Here is a 23997-nt window from a genome sequence, read left to right on the forward strand (position 1 = left end):
TGCATTAGCAACTATAGCTAGTTATCATATTCTTCTTTTTATTTTATTTTATGTTCCTAAAGTTTACTGCGCATCATTATTACTAGTAAATGAATCCTCATAACCATAAATGTGGATAAGTTTGCACCCCTTATGCACCATTTCATGAAATTTGCTCTTGTAAAAAATAAATAATTTACTTTCATCAACTTAATTTGCACCCCTTGTTTGCAAAAGAAACTAAGCATTCATTACCATAACACTACCATTGCTTAATTTAATATAATGCAAATAGATATTAGAATATAAAGGTGGCTTCTGATTTGGTGTTCTTAGTGTTTCTACCACTAGAAAGGTGACTGAGGATAAGGCTAGAAATAACGTTGCATGAATCTCCACACTTTCTTCAACTAAGATGCTTTTGATGTTGACCATTATATTATTGAAAATCCTAGCATACCACATTGAATCTTGAAACAAATAACTGCTGAAATACACATATTAACGTTACATATATAAATCAACCACTTATTCTATTTTCCATCTAAATCACATTCTCAACAAAAAATCACTTAGAAGGTAGCATTTTTTTTTATAACGGCACAATATAAAAGAGGATCTCTTTTATTCCACACTTTCAAATGAGATCAAAGTATTCCATTTTTTATATTTTTTTATCTTATTTACAAAATAAGCCAATAAAAAAATAACCCACGTGCAATGTTCTGTCTTATTCAAATATCTATACCAAACACTACATAACCCTTTTCAATGGTTTCATTCATAAGAGGAAAAGAGAGTAACGAATTCCAAAGAGATAAGTTGAAATTTGATGCAATATACCTTAGCATGCATTACCAAGATTAATAAAAGGAGAACCAAAATTCATGGGAAATAGGGAAGAAAGATATGGAAATAATTCACTAGTTGTGGCTGTCTTAGTCAACAATAGCTTTAGTTGAAAACATGAAGAGTCTTAGTTGTCTTGTCTTTGGACATAGATCATTTGTCTCAAATAATATTTCGTTATCTGTCTCGAATCAAATAGAATATTGTCTTTTGTTTTTAATTTTTCTTTTATTCATATGACAATATGTGATTAATTCAAGATAGATAATGAGACATTGTCAGAAACATATAATCTTTGTCCCTTGTCTTTATAGTTGTAAACACATCAAACTATAACCGAAGAGACTCACTTTCTTGCTCAATTTCAGAGCCACCTTCATCATCTTGATCAAGACAATCTATTCCATAAGCTTTATGTCCATTTCCAAATGCCTTTATATGATCCTTAAGAGATCTTTTGTGCTTAAAGTCAGAACCACAAGAACAATACCATAGCTTCCCACAATTCTTCTCATGAGTTCTCCAATCACCTCTCACAGCAAATGCTTTGCAACATTTTCTACACATGAAAGGCTTGATTCCATGCTTTCTCTTGTAATGAGTTTGAAGGGTTCTAAAATCTTTGAGTGGCTTTGCTCTTGGATGATCAATGTTGTTCTTGCATTCTGGTGCACAACAATAACAAGGGAGTCTAAGCATTGCTGTTGGTTGTGTTCCTCTTAGAGATTCTGGTCCCTTTCTGTATTGAGATCCATGCCCCCACATATGCATCTTTAGCAACATCAAATAATTAGTTCGAAGGGAAAGTGAAGAAGAATGATCAATAATGTTTCTTTTACATCAATTTTGGGACAATAGATGATGTGCAATGGAGTTATTAAATGTATTTTTTGTAGATTATTTTTGCTATAATCAATGATATCCTATCACCCAATGTATAAAGAACTAATCTTTTTCGGGAAGTCTGGTTACCCGTCGCAAGAAATATCATTCTTACGAGTGAACCCTTGACATGTATATTTTAAATATGTATGTAGAAAAGTGATAAGATAAAATAGGTAATAAATATATATATATAATATTAAATTCTATATTCAAAACCTGTTGTCCAAGTAACAAAACTCAAGAATGAAACCCTCTAGGCTCTTATGAGAGATATTCTTGGTTAGGCTTAGTCTACAAAGTAATTTCTAAAGTACTGAAATTATGGTTTCACATGTTTGAATTAATTTTTAAAGATTAATGTAACCCCACAAGGATACAACCTTACACATGTTAAACAATAACTTTAATATCAACTATAAAGAGTGTTATTAATTAAGAATCATTCTCATTTGTTAGGAAAATTTTGTACTATATATCAATATAATACAGTTCAAGAATCACACTGTGAAACAGCATTGGCATAACAGAATCTCTGATTATTGAACCAGAAGCCAATTAAAGAGGAAAATGTAGTAGCCGCGTCCTTTTCAAAATGTTTGGATACTTCATCGTTTCCTATGGTCTACGATTACAGAAAAAGGTGACAATGTAGGGTATCCTAAAAAAGAAATAGTTTGGGAGCCCAACAGAGGAATAATTGCAAACCTATTTATGATAATTTTATTCAAATGAAAAAAATAAATTCAATCATTGACTGTAATACTAGAGTTTGAAACTATATAAATTGATATTTTTTCATTTTATAAAAAAAAATGTCTCCTTATGTCGGTGCTTAATTGTCCTTGCATATAAACTTAGATTTAACAAACCCTAGAGCTTGATCAAATTTGAGTTTTAGAAAATTTTCAAGCCAGGTAAAATAGAAAAACTTTGAAGGTGCAAAAAGGGATAGCCTTAAATGATTTATGGACTGAGATTTTTTCATATTTATTCCTCAACAGTAAAAGGGGCATGGTAGAACAGTTTAGAACTCAAAGTAAAAAGGAAAGTACACATGCAATAGTAGGTAAAGGGAAAAACCCTAAATTACTCCCTGTCAGACACATACACCAATATGATTTCTTTCATAAAATTGAGACAAGATAAATAGGTGAAAAATCAAAGTGATCTGAGAGTACAACCAATTAAAGGGTATGCAGAAATGAACATTTTATTTTGCAGCAAAACTTTCACAAAAGTGAGATCTGGAAAGTATAAGTTATGAGAAATAAAAAAAGTGGAAGGAAAGTTCTTTATTTCTATCTAGACCTTAATCATATTTTTTTTCTTCATTTTTTTCATTATTTTATCTCACCTTGAGAGAATTGATATTTTCCAAGATGATAATTAAAGATGACAAATTATACCTGCATGTTGTTGTATCTATTGAACGTCTTGAAACAAAGGGGACATGGGAACTGTGTTGGACCAATCAGAATTTGAGATGGGGTAGGGATCCAAAACTGACCCCTACTAATTCTACTTGATGATGGATACTCAGAAGAAGAATCAACAGTAACCTTTTCATCATCTTTCTCTGAAATCTCTGTGTTGAATATGTTTGAAGAAGCTAAATCAGTTAAAGTTGTACTTGTGCTTGGAAGCCCTAAGTGCAAAGCCACAGTCACAGTAGTATCCTCATCATGATCCAAAAAGCTTATAGGTTTTTCTTTGCTGTTATTGTTGTTGTCCACTTCCATGGAACTGAAGGAAGTTTCAAGATCTTCACCATGTTTTGTAGGGCTTAGGTTAAGGAGAGGAAGAGCTTCTCTTGGAGGAGGAGAAGAGGGATCATGATGAGAAGATTGGTGATGATGCATATGATGATGATGAGTAAAAGAGATCATGCCACTTGTGATGTTATGATGATGATGATGATGATAATAACTAGAAGGGAAATAGAATGGTGGGTTGGAACAAGATGATGATGATGATGAAGAAGAGAAAAGGTTGGGAGAATTTAGGTCAAACCAACCATTGAGGTCATTGGAGTTGTAGGGATCAGTCATGATGAGAGGTGGGAAAGTTAAAGAGGATATATGATTTGATCAAGTAGAAAGGATTAGGTTATTATAGAACCAAAGAGAGAGTACATAGAATCAAAATAAAGGAAAGGGTAAGGTAGTGGAGAAGGGAGATATAAAGTTTAGTAAAAAACATTTTGTGGGATGTAATATATATATCATGTCAGTACAAAACTGTATATACATTTAGTACACGTTTATTTGTATTAATTTTTTGAAGAGTCAACAATAATTAAAAATAAATGATAGGTGATAGATTAACAGTCTATAGAATTTTTAGTATGTCATGTGATACATTTTTTTTTGTAAGTATAGATGTGTTAGGTAGGAAGTTTCGTTAATATTAGGATAGATTCAGAAATAAAAATAAATATAGATAAAAGATAAGTATTATATTTAACAAAATGACCTTAATGGAAGAGTTAAAAAGATGTGTACAATCCAATGTTGCTTAAACAAACCCAATAAAGTGAAAAAAGGGAGACCAGAAATCACTTGGTGAAGTGTGACTTAACAAGGGAGAAAACATGATATAAAAGCAAAGGAGGAAGGGAGAGGGGGCAAAAATTCATGCAAGAGGAATAATGTTGTTCCATTCTTGTTACATATCAATTAAATATTATCATATGAATAAAAGAATTTTTTTTAAAAAAATAACAAAATAATACTATAATTATCTCAGAATAAAGAATGATATATCATTTGAAATATATGATTTATGGTGTAGAGTCAATGATGAGATTATCTTGGGACTTGAAATAAAGAAGGTTTAAACAAACAGTGTGTGGAAAAAGGGTACAGAGATTAAATACAACATTAGTAAAAAATAATTATATGTTACTCTACCTACCCCTAAACAGTAGGAAATTAGAGGAAAGACATAGTCAGACATTGAAGTTGAAGTTTTGAAGACTATTTGTTCTCTCATTACTTCAATCCTGTTCATACTTATCACATTAGAGGCAGAATTCAGAATTCAGAAACTTCTTTGTAACCCCATCAGGGAGAAACACAAGTTAAATTACTATTGAATAAGAGAAGTTATGTATATCGTGTCTTGCAATATTGTTCTTTTCATACAGTGCCAAATTAATATAAGCAATTTATTTCAGCCCAAAAATATAATCACTACGTGGATTAGGCATCAATTACTAAGAATATTAGAGAAGTATTATCTTAAGTGATCTTTTTCTTTTCCAACGTGTGTGAGCCATTTTCTATTTCCCATGACAACTATTTATGAAGGAAAAATATTCACTTCAAATAATATAGATAATAACATCCGTATTTCTATTGTATTACTTTTATTTTAAATGATTATTAACACATGAATAATACATATAAGAATTACGTATAAAAAATTGGTACACTAAGGATATGAATTTGAATTTTTGTATTTATCATAAATCTTATTGATAAGTAATTCATAAATATGTTATATGTGTCTACCTGTGTGATCTATTCTAACTTCATGAACCTAACACAGAGCTAAACTTTTTTATTAAAAAACAAATAGTTAGATGTTAATGTACTTTTTTTTCAAGAGGATGAATACAGCAAAACATTTTAGCTTCCCCAACAAATTCTTTTCCCCAATAACAATAATGAAAGCCATCTCACATAATTAAGGAATCAGTTATGCCACATTAACATTCTTTAATAATAAAATAAGAGTGAAATATATATACGTACAATATACAGTCGATATATGATCCACCATTTATTGATATTACTTTTTTAAATGGTCAATAATCATTTCAATCTATGAAAATGCTTTGGCATCTCAAACTATATAAAATATATCTCAGACCAATAAAAATATGCAATTTCAATAAAAAATAAACATATATTATTTTTTCTGTTTTTGCTTAAACGTTATTATTCCGAGACATAGTTTAAGACACAGTTTCATACTCTTGATTTTTGACCATCAATAGATTTGTTTCATACCTTTAATTAATTATGATTGTGATCTTCTTATTCTTCACATCCTCGGGAAACAAACAGTTTATGTTTAAACCAACAAGTGCATTGGCCTACACGCTTTGGTCGGCTTCTTAGTTAATCTTCAACTACTCATGTAGTCATGTTTCACTTCACATTGTTGTTATTACATGCAAAAACAACTTTTACATCTACCTTGTCTTTTTTTTCTCTTCTATCTCCTCAATCCACATATACAGCTGTTTTGTTCAGTGGGACATTTTTGAGTTAAGGGAAGAACCAGTAACTTTGGTTGTGTCACAACGACAACATACTTTACATAAATACTTATATATACAGTACTTGATTATCACCCTTTTGCTACCCCTCTCTTCATTTTCAATAGCATTTTTAATCATTTGTGCCCGTGTGTATAATTTCTTATATAAATATATAAACACATGTGTTGGACCAAAACTTACCATAAAAACTTACATGTCTTCACTTAATAACTTGAATATTTGAAAATATGATTCGTGTTGTTGTTACACTTTTGAGAAAAACATATATGAACATGATAGTGTATGAATATTATATATTATGATTGTATCATGATCATTCATGTTTTATCATCAATGACTCTTTAAAAAAATAATACGATTGAATAATGAATGATATATTGATCATGTATAAATCTTTACATGATGCTGCAGTTGTTATACAATTGCTATCTATGTCTTCTATATTCCTCATTAGCCAATTATTTTTGGAAACTATTACTTTATTAATGTAACGTGTGAATAGATAATTATCATTCCTCCCATCACCAATATAATTACTGGTTTGATTTTTTTTTACTCTCTCATTCTTATAATATAACCTAGGGCGATCCTTATTTTTTTGTTACTTGGAAGTCAGAAAATCAGATTGAGAAAATAGTTTCTATATCTAAGGAATAAATTTGTGTATATTTACGTTTTTTATTCCCACTAATCTAGAGCCTTTTGCGGTGGGGATACCCTTAAAGCTTTAAGTCTTTAATAACACCTAAAATGTTTAAATTTCAATTTAAAGTTTAGGCTTCGAATTTAACGGATCATGCACGTGTGACATACAATGTGTTGTATCATGTCTACGTATACAAAATATATAAGTACTTTGGGATGGGATTAATGACATTTTTGGTCCACTCTTCAACTTTAATTATTTTTTATATCTATCATAAGCTCATAAAATATTTTGAAGAATAATTTACATTTCTTTACATAAAGCAAGCAAAAAAAATTCCACAAAAAAAGCAACCACAATTTCATAAAAATATAGCAGGATAATTACAAAATAGTATAAACTAAAGTGATCTGACATATACAAATCGTTATTTCATCTGTGAATTAACAAGAATCACAGTGAATCTAAGGATGTAACTTTATGAGCAAAAGGGTAGGCAAAAGAACTTGAAAAGAGTAAAAGGGAAAACCATGAAAATGAGAACTATAAATGCTATAACTTCAAAGGCTAAATATTGATTTCAGTGGCGATTTAACTGTTACGATTTATAGTATATACCCATCCATAATCCATTATCCCTTTAAGGGGAAAATTTGTGACTAGAAGTAGTAAAGAATGTTTCATTTTTTTCTCAAATGTTCTTTTTGTTTTTCTACTTTCAACTTTACTAATGGAACTCTCATTTATTCTATGGTCAACTTTTAGTTTATAATACACTACATAAACTATTTTTTTTTATCTATTTATGAAAATGAATGATTTACTATAGTTGTGTAATTGATTAGATAGATCACTTTAAGACATGATTTGATAACCACCTACATGCATTGCCCAGGTAGCCAGTCAAAGATATTGTTGAGGAATTACTACGGGAGGGCTCAAAATTAAGAGTCAGACTCCTATCCAATAATGAAAAGATTAGTTACGGGAAAAATATTGTAAAATTAAAAAAATAATGACATTTGTATCATTTTCTTTATATTGAAATTATATTTGTATCATTAAAATTACACTAAAATGTATAATTTCTCTCTCCAGTAATGGAGAAGAGTCTGACTCTAAAATTAGTATGACATGTATATTTAAGCAAGTAAGAGCAACCACAATGATTATTCTTAATATTGTTTTTAAAGGAATAATAATATTTTTATCTGTTCTTGATCGTGTCATTCTTATTTTTTGATTTTTGTTCTTAAATAAGAACAATTCTTTGTTGTTCTTAGCCAAGGGTAATGAGGAGAGAGATATATGTTGTGGAAAAATGTAGATGTTGTAAAATTCAAGTAAAAATAAAAATAATATTTACCATTGTGAGGAAAAAGTATATGAGTTCTTATTTTATAAGGAGTTGTAATAAATTATAAAATAATACGTGCGACTCAAAAATAAGAATGAAATTGTTATTATCTACATGAGATGTAATAATGTCCCCTTCAAGTGCATGTAATTTTCTTAGTGGAACATTACTTTATACTTGCTAGCTATATAGGTAGCTCAGTTACTAGAAGTGTGTGAGTGTAATTTATCATTCATGGAGTTACCATAGAGATGTGACAGATAGCAGGAAAGGACATATAAATGATGATGGGTCATTGTGTTTGGCATATAGAGAAGACTGATCCATGACACAGAAAACTGCGCAAACTTGAGTTTTTCTGAAAAAATGCATGATCATTGTTGCACCTAACAAAAGCAATTATAAGAGACTCTTGTTACATTGGTGGCTGGGTATGAGAGCTTTTATATACTCGTTAGGATTATTTGGGTCAAAGCAATTGATAGGACTATAGAGGAAACCAAAAAATCAGGAACATCCCTCTTAAGATGACAAGTCAGAGACTCTAAGATTGACTCTAAGATTATATCTTAGACCTAAAATTTAATGAGTCTATGAATCTTTACAACATGAGTTCTCATGAATCTTTGTTTCAACCATGGCACACATATTTCCACGCAAAACTCATGAGGCTCTAATCCCTAGCCTATAAATACACCCTTTTGGGTAACTAGACCAAACTCGAACATGTGACTTTCAACCATCAATAAGTTTCATTATTATTGATGTATGAAAAGAGTGAAGAACCATAAATAATATATTATATATTGAACCAAAAGATTAAGGTATTAGTTGCATGAGTCTTTTCCATGGACAAAGATCACTTGTTCCCAACCCTCTCTCATTCTATGTCTCAAGCCTATCACATTTTGCCACATAAATAAAAGAAAAATTTTAAAAATAAAAAATAACAATAAGTAATAGTTTGATTGACTCGTGACATAGAATGAGACATCGTTCGAGACACGTGATCCCAGTCCATTTTTTATTTATAAGCTTTTTCACTCTTCCTATCATATTAAATGTGAGACTTCACACTTAAATAAACTCAACACTATGTAGCTTCTAGGAACATATATATGTTGTTCTAAATTTGGTCAATACATCTCGCTCAATGATAATAAAGCAAAAAATAACAATAACAATTGTTTAAAATTTTAATTAGACATATCATATTTTCATTGATATAGGATAATATATAAGACATAATCTAGACAACATCTATTCAGCTTGTAGCCACTTAGTGATTCTTTGGTTTTAAATAGTCTTTACATTATAGTCAGTGTTGTCTGAGCTGTATTGGTATATTAAACAATTGACCTTTTAGTTATTCTAAGGATTTAGTAGGATCTTACACCATTATATCAACATCTTGGTGCACCACGCCTTGTGTTTATGTCTGTTGTTATCACCCATCAATCACTTTCATATATCATTCATTTTTTATATAACCATTGCAATGCAATGTGACTGAACCTATGGGTTTAGATGGTGCAGCTATATATGAATATGAGATTCTAATATACAAATTGGTTTAACTCACAGACTTGTATTTGTGTGGACTCATGTGTCCATGAATTTATCTTGATTGGGTTTTGCCCTTCTGCTTATCCACACAATGCACTAATACTCTAATAGTAATAAAGCTTTGACTCGTCAACATTGTACTTTTATGTGAACGAGATCGAATCTTATTTAGATTTTTGCTCATTTTTGCCCTTGCCTTCAGAGTAATAGTTATATTATATGCTATATAAAATTTTAACAAGTTGTATCAATTGGATATCACGTTTTAGGTATTGGAACATTTTGACATGGATGAAAGAGTGGATCAGATTGATTGAAATTTTAGTCTCCTTTGCGCAAAATGAACATTTAAGCTGAACCATACAACACAGGATATAAGCGAGCCTAACTAGTGATTATCCTTGTACTTGTTGACACTGACATAATGCTAAAATCATGTTTGTTAACCTTACTAGATGATATATATCTGTTATAATTTAAGCGGGTTTTATTAATATATCTCATTCAAACAAATTACAAAAATTAGTTTCTTAATAATAAGTTTAATATTATTTTTGATATTTTAATATAAAGATACTTGTAACTTGTAACCTCTGAAATAAAAAAATACTTTTTGTCACTCCAGCTATTCAAGTACAAAATGTACTAGGTGGTTGTTGCGACATATAGTTGGATTAATCTTTATTGTACTTTGTAGGACCAAGTCCTCCAAGAGTAAGACCCGAAGTGGTGGCATTTACTGACCTGACACATTGTTGAGTTTACCATTATCCTTGTCTGTTTGAATATTGATGATGACATTTATACCACATTTCCCAGGTCATTCATTTTGTCTTCTGTTTGTCGCTATTCTCTACACTCTATCCTCTCCATTTCCCAACTTGTTCACCCTATCTCATATCTCTATACTCTAAATTCAATCAATACATGCTTTAAGTAGACCAGGAAAAATTACAAATGATTTGAATCATTAGATTAAACAATTATAATAGCATACAAGTTTAATATTTATACACGAACGAGATATAAGGTTTTTTATAAAATCATTAGATGAAGTTCTCAATTGGCAATTCTAGAATTAGGAACCCTATACTTACAGGTAAAGTTAACCTAGGGTAACCTTTCATTGCAGACTACCACTTTGGATTTCCTTTCAAAGTGTCCCAACAAGTTTAACATATCCCATAAATTGACCCAATGAGGGAAATGGGGAGATGAAAACCAAAATGGGAAACACTTAAAAGAAGCATGAAGGCAGCTGATTAAATATTTTTGAAAGAAAAAAAAACTGAAACAAGTTTCCCAGATAAGGAAAGTCTATGAAAGCTACAAAAAATATTGGTATATATATATATACAGGTATATGTATATGATACAATCAAGAATAACCTAATAGGAATTGTACTCTAAGGGTTTGTTTGTAAGACGAGTTTTGGAGGGGAAAGAAGGGAAGGCTTCAGAGCCATCTCACCAGATATTTTATGGCTCTCAAGCCTTCCCTTTCCATTCCTCTCATTCAAAATTCAACTCGCAAACAGACCCTTAAATGATGTTTAGTTTTATGGCCAACTCCAAAGTAAAACCTCTTGTGTTTCTTGTCATTAAAGGCATATTCAAGACGAAATGGACCCAAAGGCGAATCGACACGGATGCCAAACCCAGACCCGGGTCCATTTCCAGGCTTCAGCCTTGCTCCGGCAGGGTCACCTAATAAAAAAACCAAAACACCATTAGAGACAGAATGAACATCATTGCAGAGAGATACTGCCAGTTGAGATGGAACAGTTGGGAAGCCAAAACTGTTAGTAAGAATAAAAGGACATGGCAGATATTCATATTATCACTTAAACAATGACAGGAGAAGAAATGGTGGTTCTGCTTAGTAAATGACTCAACTAGACTATGAACTATAACATGTTTGGTTGTTCTGTTTGTAACTGTAAGTTGTAGCAGTTATCAAGCTTCATAAAATTGGAAGGTTGACTTCTTTTTTTATTAAGATTAGTAACATAGTTATGATGGCATTCATGTGCATTGGGTGATCTCCAGAAGATAATAAATTACCCACCAGAGACAGTTTGGCATGTTCCAAGATCAGTTCCATAGTCAGAAAATAAGACACCTTCTACTGGTCCGAACTGCAAACAGAAACAAAACTTAGCCATTATGGTTGAGACTCGAGAGCCCAACGCCATACAAACCCCACGACTAAATCCCATACTTCCAATGTGGGATCAAGTCCCATCCATACCTTACAACATGATCCTACTAGGTAGCGTGCAAAATTGTTTGTTAAAGAGTTACAGCATGAAACATTCTCCCCTTTTTCATCATATAACAATTGTACAAGTGTATTTGCCAGTTAAAACTGACATTATTTCTTTCATACTTCATCAAAACATAAGATATATTTTCAATATGTAAACATTACCTGCTGGTTGAGCAATAATGCTAACATCTTCCATGATCCCCATAGTTAATACAGTCTCTACATCTCTTTTCCCTTGAAGCATACTGTAGACCTGGAAATACAATTATGGAAAATGCTGAAATCTCTTTAAGTAAAAACACAAATTCAGGAAGCTCATTTTCCTAAAGAGAGATAAAGTATGATCTGCAATTTTCACATCAATGAACAATAACAATTATCGTTGAACAGACGAGAGAATGTTGACAGACAAATTTAGTAAATTAACGGCACAACTAGGAAGAAAATTAAGAGTATACAAAAACAAAATCTTCTTTATTTGGCTTGATTGGCAGTTTAGTACAAAGTTTAAAATTAGTTAATACTTAATAGTTATTCATAGTTGCTCCAAAAGCTAACTTAAAACATACTGACCCATCATGTGTTAGAGTACTCAGTGCAAGGTAAAGGAAGTACCTATCCCTTCTTGGTTGTAATTTGCCAAAGTATTGTTTCAGGCTTTGTTTTCCCTGTACTAGGCTCACCTCTACAACAGATATAAATCAAAGTTAGTAATAAAACCTCTAAATCAAAGTTATTGACCTCAGCCTCTGAAACCTTTAATTTAAGAATAACCCCAAAGAGATTCTCAACATCTGAAGACTAAAATGATGACCAAGGATATATTATTATGATCAATGAAGAGATGAAAAATGAGAATTCCAGTCATGATACTGATTTCAACATAAGCAAAGCAAAGTTGAAGGATATAATTCGCACAGCTAAGGGCACTGAAAAACATAAAATGGATACACATTTCCACATTACGGATTCCCAAATCCGAACCATCTCCAAGCAGGAAGATAATATTTCTAGAATTTGAAGCTTGAAAAGAAGTTACTGAAACTTACCATAGCAAAAAGATCATGCTCTTCATCCAAGCGCCTCATATTGAAAATTTTCCCAGCACAACTTAACATGTAAATTTGAATATAGTGAAGGTCATATATGAAAAACGATATGATTACAAAAGGAGTCCTATAAATACTTGGCTGGGAGAACATTTGCTCCCTCGCATACTAACCCTTGGAACTCTTGATTTGGTTCCACCTTATGGCACAAGAAACCAGCACTAACATCATACAGTATTTCATACGTTATGACACTAACAGTATTCAGCATTCAAATAACATAAAAATAAAAAAATTATATATATTATAGACACTTATACTTCAATTGCAGGTAAATGCTGCTGACACAGCCACATGGTTGTTGTTGCGAAAGATATCAAGGGCCACAACATTGCAACTGAAATTCAAAACTATTAGACTAAAAGGCCCAAATTCCCTAAGTAATGAAAATGACTAACTTGTTCAGTAAGAATCTTAAATGACAGTGAAAATAGTCCTTGACAGACGATAATGTGTTACATTAATTTTCTCCAAAAAACGACTAATTCGACCCGTATTTGAGACTCTCACAGACCAAAGTGATATTATTTTCATTTCTAAAACACTAAATTTAGGCTGCAACTTTGTTCTTAGAGACACTTTTAAATGTTTAATCAAATTATCATTTGAAGTTATATTCTAATAACATAGAAAAATACATCTAATACAACCACAATGGTGATACAAACTCCAAAACCGCAACATTACAGCTACAATGCTATATGAATGTAATTGGCATGAAACAAAAACATACCTAAAACGGTTTCGTTAAGGATAGCGTTGTTGAGCAGAGAAGTGAAGGTTTTCGGAAGAGAGAGTGAGTGAACTCGTTGGAGCGAGTTAACCAGTTGAGTGATGGTGTTTGTTGCGTTGGTGAAGTGAGAAGTGAAAGTTGAGGGTTTGGTATGAAGAAGTATATTTATTGAAGAAGAGATGAAGTGAACGTCGTCGTTTTGAAGCATTGTTGAGGGCTTTGAATTTGAATGTGAATTGTGATTATGAAGTAAGGAAGTGAATTGTTGCCACAATCAAACCTTCCCTCTCTTCGGGTCATAAACCGGTTCGTATTGTTTTTGATTTATCTATGTGGCTATATGGGTCGGGTTTTCGATCTAGTCCAAATAAGCTATGTTAAGTTTTAAAATATAAACTTTAAACATATGAACTAATTGGTTTCCATTTCATCCATCATACCGTTAATCACAATCTGCAATAGAGGTGTCAAAACAAACCACTCATATGAGTTTAGGCTAATCTACGTTGAGTTCGGATTAAATCAAACCAACTAAAAAGTTCAGATATAATTTATGTATATCAAATTATAGTTGAAACCCGCCCTAAGCACGTTGTGGCAGACCGACCTGCATAATACTAAAAAATATTTATTTAAATTTTAACATATTTAAATGATATATATCATTTTATATATTAAACTTTCCATTAAAAAATATGGAAAACGAGTAGCCCGAACCCATCTAGGTAAGCCCGACCCGAACTCAGTTTTAATATAGGCCATATGGTCTGGACTAAAAAGCCAATGTGATGTCAAACCCTATAAATTTTCGGGCTTTTGACGAACCCTCCCACCCATTTTAACACCTCTAATCTAAAACATGTCTTGAATTAATCACATAATGGGTGACGATATAACTTAATACATATACATATTTCCTAACTCAATTCAAGATACATGGACAAAACTCAATTTAATTGGACATGAGTTTAGTGATCATAATCCTAAATCCGTTTCAAACCTTATTTATAAAATTATTCCTATATATATTTGGGTGAGAAACTAAAGAAGTTTGTAGATCAAGTTGAGAAAGCTCAAAAACAAAGTCAGAATAAGATTCACACTCTTGTTCTATAATATGTTCCAAATTTTACCCATATGGTTACACCAAAAGTTTAGGTTAGAACTAGATAATTAACTACTTATTACTACATGGATTAAGTTTATGAGGGGTTTGTAACTTTTGGGTAAAAAATGTCACATTATAAACATAGAGGGCGTGTTTGGTGCAATTTTTAATCTAATTTTAATTAAGTAAAAATTAAATTTGGTTCTTAAAATTTTTTGGATAGAAATTCCCTTCAAAAAAAGTTGGATTACCTTTATTTGTGACAGAGTCTCACTTGATCCCCTACATGTTGTGTGAGGAATAGAAGTTGGTCCCCACTCATAAAAAGTAGTCACAAAACATAATAAGAAACGCTCCATCAATCTCTATTATTTGTTTTACTGTGCCACTCATTCTCCCAGGTAACATCAAACATTATTTGTAACCTATCTCATATCATATAAATCACCCAACTTTATGTTCTAACTTAGATTCCATATAAATATTTGTTAAGACAACTTTTATTCTTTACGTGGGGTTTCTTTTTGTACTTGAGGGTATCTAATATTATATATGGTTAAGCTTACAAATCTGACCAAGCTTGTTATGGTTAATAGTTAATCTGATAGATTGTAATCTGTTTATTTGGATTTTGTGCTCTTTTTTTGGTTTCTAAGGTTATTTATTAAGAAAAGATTTGACTTTTAAGTTTTTGGGTGTTTTCAAGCTTAGTCAATGGGTGAATATTAATATATACTGTTCTGATCAAAACCCAATTGAAATTTCAGTTTCTGTTCTTGTCTGACCTCTATCAGCATCCAGAATTTAAGAATTAGGGTTTGTGGATTGTATTTGAAGAATGAATAGTTCGGGTTTGGGTGGTGGTTTTTTGTCAGGTCCTAGTGGGGGGATTTTGGACCTTGAATCGCCGTTTCATAGGCACCAACATGCCCAGTTGGGTCATCCATCAGTGACAAGTCAACAGAACATAAATATTATGGGTGGTTTGGAAAATGATCACCCAATTGGCCCAACGGAAGTGAAATGTTCGAATGCAGGGTTGAGTTTTGGTAAAGGAAAGGGAATTGTGGCTTCAAATCCTGCCGATAGTAATGATTTTAGTGAAGACGATGAGGCTGAAGATGGGAATTGTGATAACTTTGATGTTGGGAAAGGCAAAAAGGGGTCTCCTTGGCAGCGAATGAAGTGGACAGATAATATGGTCAGGCTTCTTGTAGCGGTGGTGTGTTGTGTGGGGGACGATGGCACAATTAATGGCATGGATGGTCATAAAAGGAAATCCGCGGTTTTACAAAAGAAGGGCAAGTGGAAAACCGTCTCCAAGATAATGATAAGCAAGGGTTGCCATGTGTCGCCACAGCAGTGCGAGGACAAGTTTAATGACATGAATAAGAGATACAAAAGATTAAATGATATTCTAGGAAGGGGAACGTGTTGCCAAGTAGTTGAGAATCCTGCATTGATGGATTCAATGCCTAAGCTGTCCACTAAGGCGAAGGACGATGTCAGAAAGATATTGAGCTCGAAACACTTATTTTATAAGGAGATGTGTGCATACCATAATGGGAAAGGAATACCAAATTACCAAGATCTTGATTTGCAGGGTTATTCTCTGGAACATGGAAGGGACTCTCGAGATAATAATGGGTCAGATGAGGAGGCTGAAGATAACAACGAAAGCGAGGATGATGAGTTACACGAGGACGGAGAGAAGATGGAGTTCTATGGTAGAAATAAATTAAGTGAGGACGATGACCGTTTTTTGTCGCAGTGTGTTACAGTGGATAAATTTGAAGCTGAGATGGCAAGGATTTTTCAAGACCCCTCAAAGTCATTGTTCGAACGGAAAGAGTGGATTACGATGCAGGCGTTTAAGCTTCAAGAGCAGAAAGTCAGCTACGAAGCCCAAGCTCTTGAACTTGAGAAACAACGGTTTAAGTGGTTGAGATACTGCAGCAAGAAGGACAGGGAACTGGAGAGGCTGAGGTTGGAGAAGGAGAGGATGAAATTGGAAAATGAGCAAAAGATCTTGAAACTGAAGCTGAAAGAGCACGAGACGGATTTCAGCAGGACTGATATGTCCTTAGACCCCGTCTCTCTTGGAATCAATAGACCGCAAGGAAGGGAACATATCAACTTAGGAAGACAGCAGTAGCTCTTGATTTGAAAGGATCGGTCATCATTGTGTGAATAATGTATGCAATGCAACGTTTCTGTTTGTTAGATATGTAGATTTGTGCCGCACGGGGTTTTTGTTTGCCTTGTAAGGATTTCTTAATTCTCGGACAGATTGCTAATTCTTGTTTCCATCAATTGTGTAGACCTTTTACAAAGTTGTTAGGAGCAGGGCATCAAAAAAAGTTTATGACTTAATGGTGCATAATTCTTTCTTCAACCCAATATCTTTCTATTGAAGCCATGGATTATAGTACACCATGTCGTCAAAGATCATTTTATGCAGAATACTTGCTGCAAAGATTGTTTGTTCATGTCCTGTAGTTATCTCTCTGGCTCTGCTTTTACATATCTAACTTTTGCAGAATTATGTTTCTGCCTCATGGTTTATCTGTATTTATTAGAACCACTTCTTGCTTTTGCCTTTTCAAATATATGAGGTCCTTTGTTTCTCTTTTATGGTGTACTGGTTATAGATTGCTGCTAATTCTTTTGCACTGTCATTCTATTTCCAATTGCAATCACGTTCTATACTCAACTTGGAATTGATATATTTGGTAAGTGCACTATTTTATAGTAGTTCACTATTAACATTTATTTATGTAAAATATTGCACATATCAAAAGCCTGCATCTCAGTAAAAAAAAAGGGTGGCCGGATACACGAGGCTACCACTTAGTAGAATGGGAGCGTAAGAAAATTATATTTTTTTGCATGAGGCTGCTAAAAGTATCTCTATTGAGTTATATTCTTTGGCGCAACGGTATGCAAAAACCTTACCGTTACACCAACCTCCAGCCTATAGCCTCGTGTACTGAGCCGCCCCTTCTTAGTCAAGACTTGGATTTGCAACTTCCATAACTTTTAGCTTCTTGGTCAGGGTTTGAAATTGAATGATATATTTGTTTGTCCATGGGTTTTCAACTATATGGTTGAGAAGTGAGTTCACTAGACATTTCTTTCCCTTTTGCGTTGTTGCTGTCATTTATGAACAGAACATGATATTACTGATTTTTTTTACCTTGTGCAGCACCAAGACATTAGAAAATGAGCATAGAAGTGCAGGTTCATTTTGGAATGTGAAGAATTGTTTTGCTATACTTGCTTTGCAAGATACTACAGAAATGGGTATGTGGGATTTTTGTCTGTGATACTGTACATAAATGGATGGATGTTGCTCTAAGGCGCTTGAACTTTTATTGGCTCAACATTGCTGTAATTATAACTTGTATATACCCAACTTCATTGTAATTTTGTAGCAAATTATCCAAAATATGTTAAGATCAAACTTGTGCAGATAAAGAAAACTAGCAAATTGTACATACACTATAGGTGACCTCATGTAATTGAGTAAAACAATGATAAAAGAATTAATGTATGTCATGTAACTCTTAGCTCATGTTATTAATCCAACTAAAATTTGTTTAAAGACAGACAAAAATGAATAAATCTGATTTACTAAAAAACCCAATTAAAAAGAAATGTAACAATACATCATGAAAGTTATAAATTTCACATATATGAACTAAACCAAAAAAACCGTAATTCCTTTTTATTTTTTTATATGAAAAGTAAAGAAAAAAAAGGAAAAAATGTCATAAGTGGGATTTGAACCCACGCTCTCTCACGAGAACCAGAACTTGAGTCTGGCGCCTTAGACCACTCGGCCATCCTGACTCTATTGTTTATTTTGGATCATTAGTATTAATTAGTGATGATAAATCCCTTTATATATTGTCCTTTTATACATACTTTATAACTATTGATTAAAATTTTGTTGCTTTGAAAACAATAATAAATAGATGGTTACTGATTATAAATAGGTGTGAAGAAGAATTTGAAAAAAGTCATACTCCATTCTAACGATTTTTCATATCAACACTTTATTCATGTTTGAATAACGTTGTGTGTAGCTAATTTGTGCAGTTAACATTAACACATTCTTTCTAATCAAGAAAATTTTGAGGGAAAAACAAATGTTCATTCTCCACTTTTAGGACATATTAATGTTAATTAGGTACAATAATTACTTGGTGGGCCTAGGTATTATGTTTTCTCTCCATTGTTGAGTGGAAAATATGTAAAAAAATTGTACCAGAATCAATTGTTCTAAAGTATGTCTTAAATCATGTTCCAAACCAATGACGATGAAATAAAAACAGAAAAAATAAGAAATATTTAATTTTTTAATTCACACTGCATGTTTTCATTGATTTAAGACATCATTTGGGACATACTTTGAGATATCATTTCTTTGATAGTACAAAGAAAATATCATTATTAATAATAATTATATTATTTTTTCTTCACTTTTTTTCCATTTTCTATCATACCAAACAATTAAAAAATCATCACATTTTCTACCCATTTTCTTCTCTCAACTTTTCCTTCCTTAACTTTTCTTTTTTTGACTTTTCATCTATAAACCAAACACGGTATTAATATCTTCAATAATGTGTATAATGGGCCAGGAAAGAAATGAATGTCATTCAAAATAAGATTATTTCTATCCAACTAAGTAGTTGAGAGTCATAAAAATAAAAATAAGAATAAATATATTTTTGAGGAGAGGAAAGAAGAAAATAAATAGAAATAGAAGGAGGAAACAAGTATATAATTTCCTTAATAAAATCCTATTAGTGATTCATTCCAAAAAAAAAACACTTGAATTTAGCATAAAGGACTTCGAACTTCTTGAAGTTGATATTTTTCACCCAACTTTAGCAGGGTGTGTTCATTTTTCTATCAACTTTCTTTCCCAAACATTAGTGAAAACATTAATTAAGTGACAAATCCCCACCAGCATAAAGGGTATATCTATTTTATTATTATCTAAGCCTTTATAGAAAGATAAATAAAATTTAATCTCTGAAAAATATAAAAGAATATACTACCACTTAGTAGCAATTGAAATGAAATGATTGAATAGAATACAATAGCTTCTGTGCCAAGAAAATGTACTAGTGCAGCACTACATATTTCTCTAACAAAACACTACATTTTCAAGCCATAGAGAACAAAGGATGAAAAATTATGTAATATACATGTATGACAAAGAAAACATAGGATTAACATTAACTAATGCTGAATCTTCTGCTCATGAGTGAAGAAGTTTCTGCTTCATGGGATCTTGTGTAGGTAAAATCATATTCGATTTAGAACGCTCTGATTCGGATGAATGAATGAGGATTTCCATAATAACTGTAACCAGAACTAGGAAAAGTAATGTAAATAATATGCCTTGCCAAGTTGAAAGGAGTGAAGTCCACTTGAAGAATTTATAAAGAAGGAAACCAAGGAGACAAGACCAAGAAATTATAACCTGTTCATAGAGCAAAAACATGAGATTATTACAACAACAAGTAAAGTGGTATGCTCTTGTTTCCCTTAAATCTTAGTATATCATCTCACCATAATAGATCTTTTCGGCCGACCGATGTGTTGAAGTTCTTGTTCACTGAATATATTTGTTGTGTTATATTTCTCCAGTATAGCATCCTAGTATTTTATAAAACTTGTTAGTGATATGAATAAGATAAAGCAATTCTTGCATCTTTACCTAAAGGCTTAAGATTTTCATGTATGCATTGCATTTTGAAGGATATATGCATTGCATTGCATTTTTTATGAACTCAACTTTATATCACTGATAATAATAATACCTTGGTGACAAATGTTTCTCTGCACCATTGTGCAATGGCATCAGATGTTTCTGGCAGTTCCTCGATTTTGTGTCGCTTAATTTGAACCTTCACCTGTAAAAAACAGGGGAACATGTATGTAGTTGTAGGAACTAGAATGCCATAGTAGTTATAACTATATCTTCTGCTAAGGTTATTATCTAAGGCAAAACTCAATTTATTTATGATGGAGCTGTGGTTTATGATTTGAAGTAGCGATCATCAAAATACCGAAAGATTAATATGAAGAAATGAAACCATAGCCTAACAAATATTATCATAACCATTGATGTATCAAAGATTTCAGATCAATAAAAAGCAAGTGCAGTAGACAAAAATAGCAAAATTTGTATCACATTAAAAATAGAGGTCCAACAATTGAACCGGTAGAATAACAGAACTGATGATTTTGAAGATCACAAAAATGAATATTAAGTTGTCTGATTTAGCATTTGTCAAGGTTTCCAATTCGCTTACCGAACAAGAAATGCCTTTTATCATTCTTAACAATGTTGGTGAAGTTTCACTTTTTGGAACAGCAAATGTGCAATCGTAAATAGCTGGAATGGTTCCCCGCGTTTGTTCGACTGCTGTGACAAAACCCTGGAGAAAGATATGTAATTAGAAGTTTAGTGTCAACTGTTAACTTAAAATCAATTGTTTAAGCAGTGATCAAAACAATTCCTGCTCCTATAAGTTTTAAGCAATGAAAAAAAGTCTCTCCCATGTATGAAAATCACTATCCATAGTTTTAGCTTATCGGATTTCGAATATTCTGAAAGAAAGAGCATGCCGGATATGAAAAAATCAAGTCTACTAGGATTAAGTTGCTGAAAAATTCAAGTGTACTAGGATTAAGTTGCATGAGGAAATAGATTATAATGCACAAATGAAATATCATACTACTTTTCTAATCAAAGTTTTAAACTAGTGTCATGATGAGGCCAATCCGGTCTACAATCACAGTCTCTACTATAGTTGTGGTGGCTGTCGCAACCGAGATATTATGACCTAATACTAAGTATCAACATTATTCACCTTAGTATTTCATATCAAAAACATTATTCACCTTGGTACGAGGGATCAAAACATTCCTAGGTACTGGCAGCCCTTTTGAAACAGCAAATTCTTGAGCTGCTAAAAGTTTTGTGTGCGTAAATCGAGTTCCTTCAACAAAAAGAGCCAACCAAAAAGGCACTGGGATGTGATTCAGATGCTGAAAACCTGACTGCCACACAAAACTCAAGAGATATATAAATAAAACTGATAAGGATCATTGTATTAAACATTGAAGCATATGCTAAATTTATAAAATAGAAGAATTTGCTTAGATATACCTTCAGTGATGCTTCATCTTTAGCCCAATTTCTTTCTAGAAATAAGTAATCAGAAAACCACATTGACCAACCTAGGACCTGCATAATCATATTATTTATCATCATGTCAGTTTAGATAAGTTTTTCATCAACAAGGAAAATCATAGCAAGCATCCTGAAACTAAATGTCACACAAGCAGAACTTGTTAAATTATAAATAAAACAACTAAGCCTTTTTCCGACCAGGTGAATTCCGGTAACTTACAATAAAAATAAAAAGCTCATCAAATCGAAGAAGGATTCTAATGAAACTCACTGGTAAGTACTTAACTTCCTTCTTCATGATGGCTACAGTACTACCAAGGCAACCTGTGCGCTGTGACAAATGAATCAAGAATGTGATTTACTGAATATGCAAAAGTGTGTCATATAAGCCTTAATACATAGCTTAAATGATATTAGTAACTTAATATTAACTACTCATATTTATCTAATTAAACAAGTTCTTACCTTTTTGTTGTACATGAATAGATTAGAGGTGAAAGATATAGAATATTAAGATCAAAACAAACTTACTATGATGTTATTTAATTCTATCATAAAATTGATAAAATTATGAATTTTCATTTAGATAAACAGAAATTCACATATAATAGCCACCTGAGCTAAGACCCATCCAATAAGCCAATCAATGTCACTCCTGTGATTGCAGATTAAAAGTGCACTTTCTTTACCTGAAATTTTGTCATATAAAATTGCCAAATTGTGAGATTCATTCTGTTTATGAAGTCTTTTTTACACTGTCACTGCATTATCCGACATTCATTTTTTTTAATTATCATTGACTTTTAAATAAAAGTAACGCAAACGAAAGATAAATGATGCACTGACTGTGTATGGATTTTTCCATTTTATATAGATATTACACTCATAATATTCTTAGCAACATAATACATGTATATACTTATAAGGACTTTGTCATCATACCCATTAATTGAAAAGTTTCTGAATCTGTGTAAAGCTCAACCTGCAACTCCAACACAAAGATTCAACTAGTTAGATAATGAATTGAATAATGTAACACTAAATCCCAAGCTTGTGAAAATATAGACACATAACCTTGATGCATGCCCACCAATCAATGAGCCATATAAGCTCCAACCATAGCAATTCAATAAGCACTTTGTTTATTTTTCTGTAACAATTCCTTGATATTGGACGAACTAGTACAAAGAGGATAGCCTGTACATGTATATTTACCATGATATTTAGTGAAATAATCAACTAATCTAAAATATAATGTTAAAAGATTTAACAATTTGTATAAATGTGACTATTGAAGGTAGAGTTTGTATGAAAAATGTGTATAACGTCCATCATTATCATTGTTCTTTACAATGTGCATGGAGAGGCAAAGGAAAAATATATAAAAAATAAATAACGGAATAAATTAATAAACCAACTAGACAAAGAACAATAAAATAAAGAATTGTAATATATAATGGTTGTGGATTGAATATATGTTACCTGAATTACATTAACAATGAGGCCTGAAAGAATGAAAAGAGTGCCAATAGGAAGAATAACAATTGCAGCTGGGAATGCCATGATTTCTATAACCCTATGCTACAACATTCAAAGTTAAGAGAAGAATAAAGGAGGAAATTAAGTTTTTTTGTTAACAAAAGTGAAAAGAGAAAGAGAAATTTAAGGAAATATTTAGTTATGAATAGATAATTGTGTCACGTTTTGTTTTGTGTTAAGGACCGGTTAAGAAGCCATAAATATCGTTACTTTGATTATTGAAACTCAACCTATAATAATGCCTCACCTTACACCATTCACATTATGACATTATATTATCCTTAATTAATCATTCTAATTATCAAAGTTATCAAACTCAAATCAACGGCTTAGTTATTGGATTCAAGTGTTAAGAATGGGGAAAAAATAATGAAATTGTAGTTAATTTTGTTTTAATGATGTACATGTAATATATTTTTTAATAATGAATAAGATTACTTTTAGTAATAAATC

General features: G+C 31.9%; 4 protein-coding genes and 1 non-coding gene across 6 annotated transcripts; 1 reads left to right on the forward strand and 4 right to left on the reverse strand.

Annotated features, from left to right (window-relative positions):
- LOC109342952 (zinc finger protein WIP2-like) lies at positions 834-3860 on the reverse strand. Its single transcript, XM_019581038.1, has 2 exons — positions 3120-3860; positions 834-1599 (listed from the first exon to the last, which is right to left on the reverse strand). The coding sequence occupies exons 1-2, from the start codon at positions 3759-3761 to the stop codon at positions 1159-1161; spliced, it is 1083 nt and encodes a 360-aa protein (XP_019436583.1). The 5' UTR covers positions 3762-3860; the 3' UTR covers positions 834-1158.
- Positions 10985-13937, reverse strand: LOC109342516 (outer envelope protein 80, chloroplastic-like). 2 transcript variants are annotated; one of them, XM_019580491.1, is made up of 5 exons: positions 12889-13937; positions 12455-12524; positions 12002-12092; positions 11639-11708; positions 10985-11277 (listed from the first exon to the last, which is right to left on the reverse strand). In XM_019580491.1, the coding sequence occupies exons 3-5, from the start codon at positions 12026-12028 to the stop codon at positions 11087-11089; spliced, it is 288 nt and encodes a 95-aa protein (XP_019436036.1). In that variant the 5' UTR covers positions 12029-12092; positions 12455-12524; positions 12889-13937; the 3' UTR covers positions 10985-11086. The 2 variants fall into 2 exon arrangements, with proteins under 2 accessions (XP_019436036.1, XP_019436037.1); XM_019580492.1 differs by lacking the exons at positions 11639-11708; positions 12455-12524; positions 12889-13937 and having other exon boundaries at positions 12002-12435.
- On the forward strand, positions 15084-17209 carry LOC109342953. The gene is made up of 2 exons (XM_019581039.1): positions 15084-15190; positions 15557-17209. The coding sequence occupies exon 2, from the start codon at positions 15628-15630 to the stop codon at positions 16942-16944; it is 1317 nt and encodes a 438-aa protein (XP_019436584.1). The 5' UTR covers positions 15084-15190; positions 15557-15627; the 3' UTR covers positions 16945-17209.
- TRNAL-CAA lies at positions 18558-18641 on the reverse strand. Its single transcript has one exon. It is a non-coding gene; the product is annotated as a tRNA-Leu (tRNA).
- LOC109342954 (1-acyl-sn-glycerol-3-phosphate acyltransferase 3-like) lies at positions 19890-23682 on the reverse strand. Its single transcript, XM_019581040.1, has 11 exons — positions 23488-23682; positions 23080-23202; positions 22948-22987; positions 22621-22694; positions 22277-22336; positions 21982-22059; positions 21714-21872; positions 21122-21247; positions 20627-20719; positions 20376-20462; positions 19890-20286 (listed from the first exon to the last, which is right to left on the reverse strand). Exons 1-11 carry the CDS (start codon positions 23566-23568, stop codon positions 20062-20064), a joined length of 1146 nt encoding a protein of 381 aa, XP_019436585.1. The 5' UTR covers positions 23569-23682; the 3' UTR covers positions 19890-20061.

The sequence above is a fragment of the Lupinus angustifolius genome, chromosome LG03 (assembly GCF_001865875.1).
Source record: "Lupinus angustifolius cultivar Tanjil chromosome LG03, LupAngTanjil_v1.0, whole genome shotgun sequence".
In the NCBI taxonomy this organism is placed as follows: Eukaryota; Viridiplantae; Streptophyta; class Magnoliopsida; order Fabales; family Fabaceae; genus Lupinus; species Lupinus angustifolius.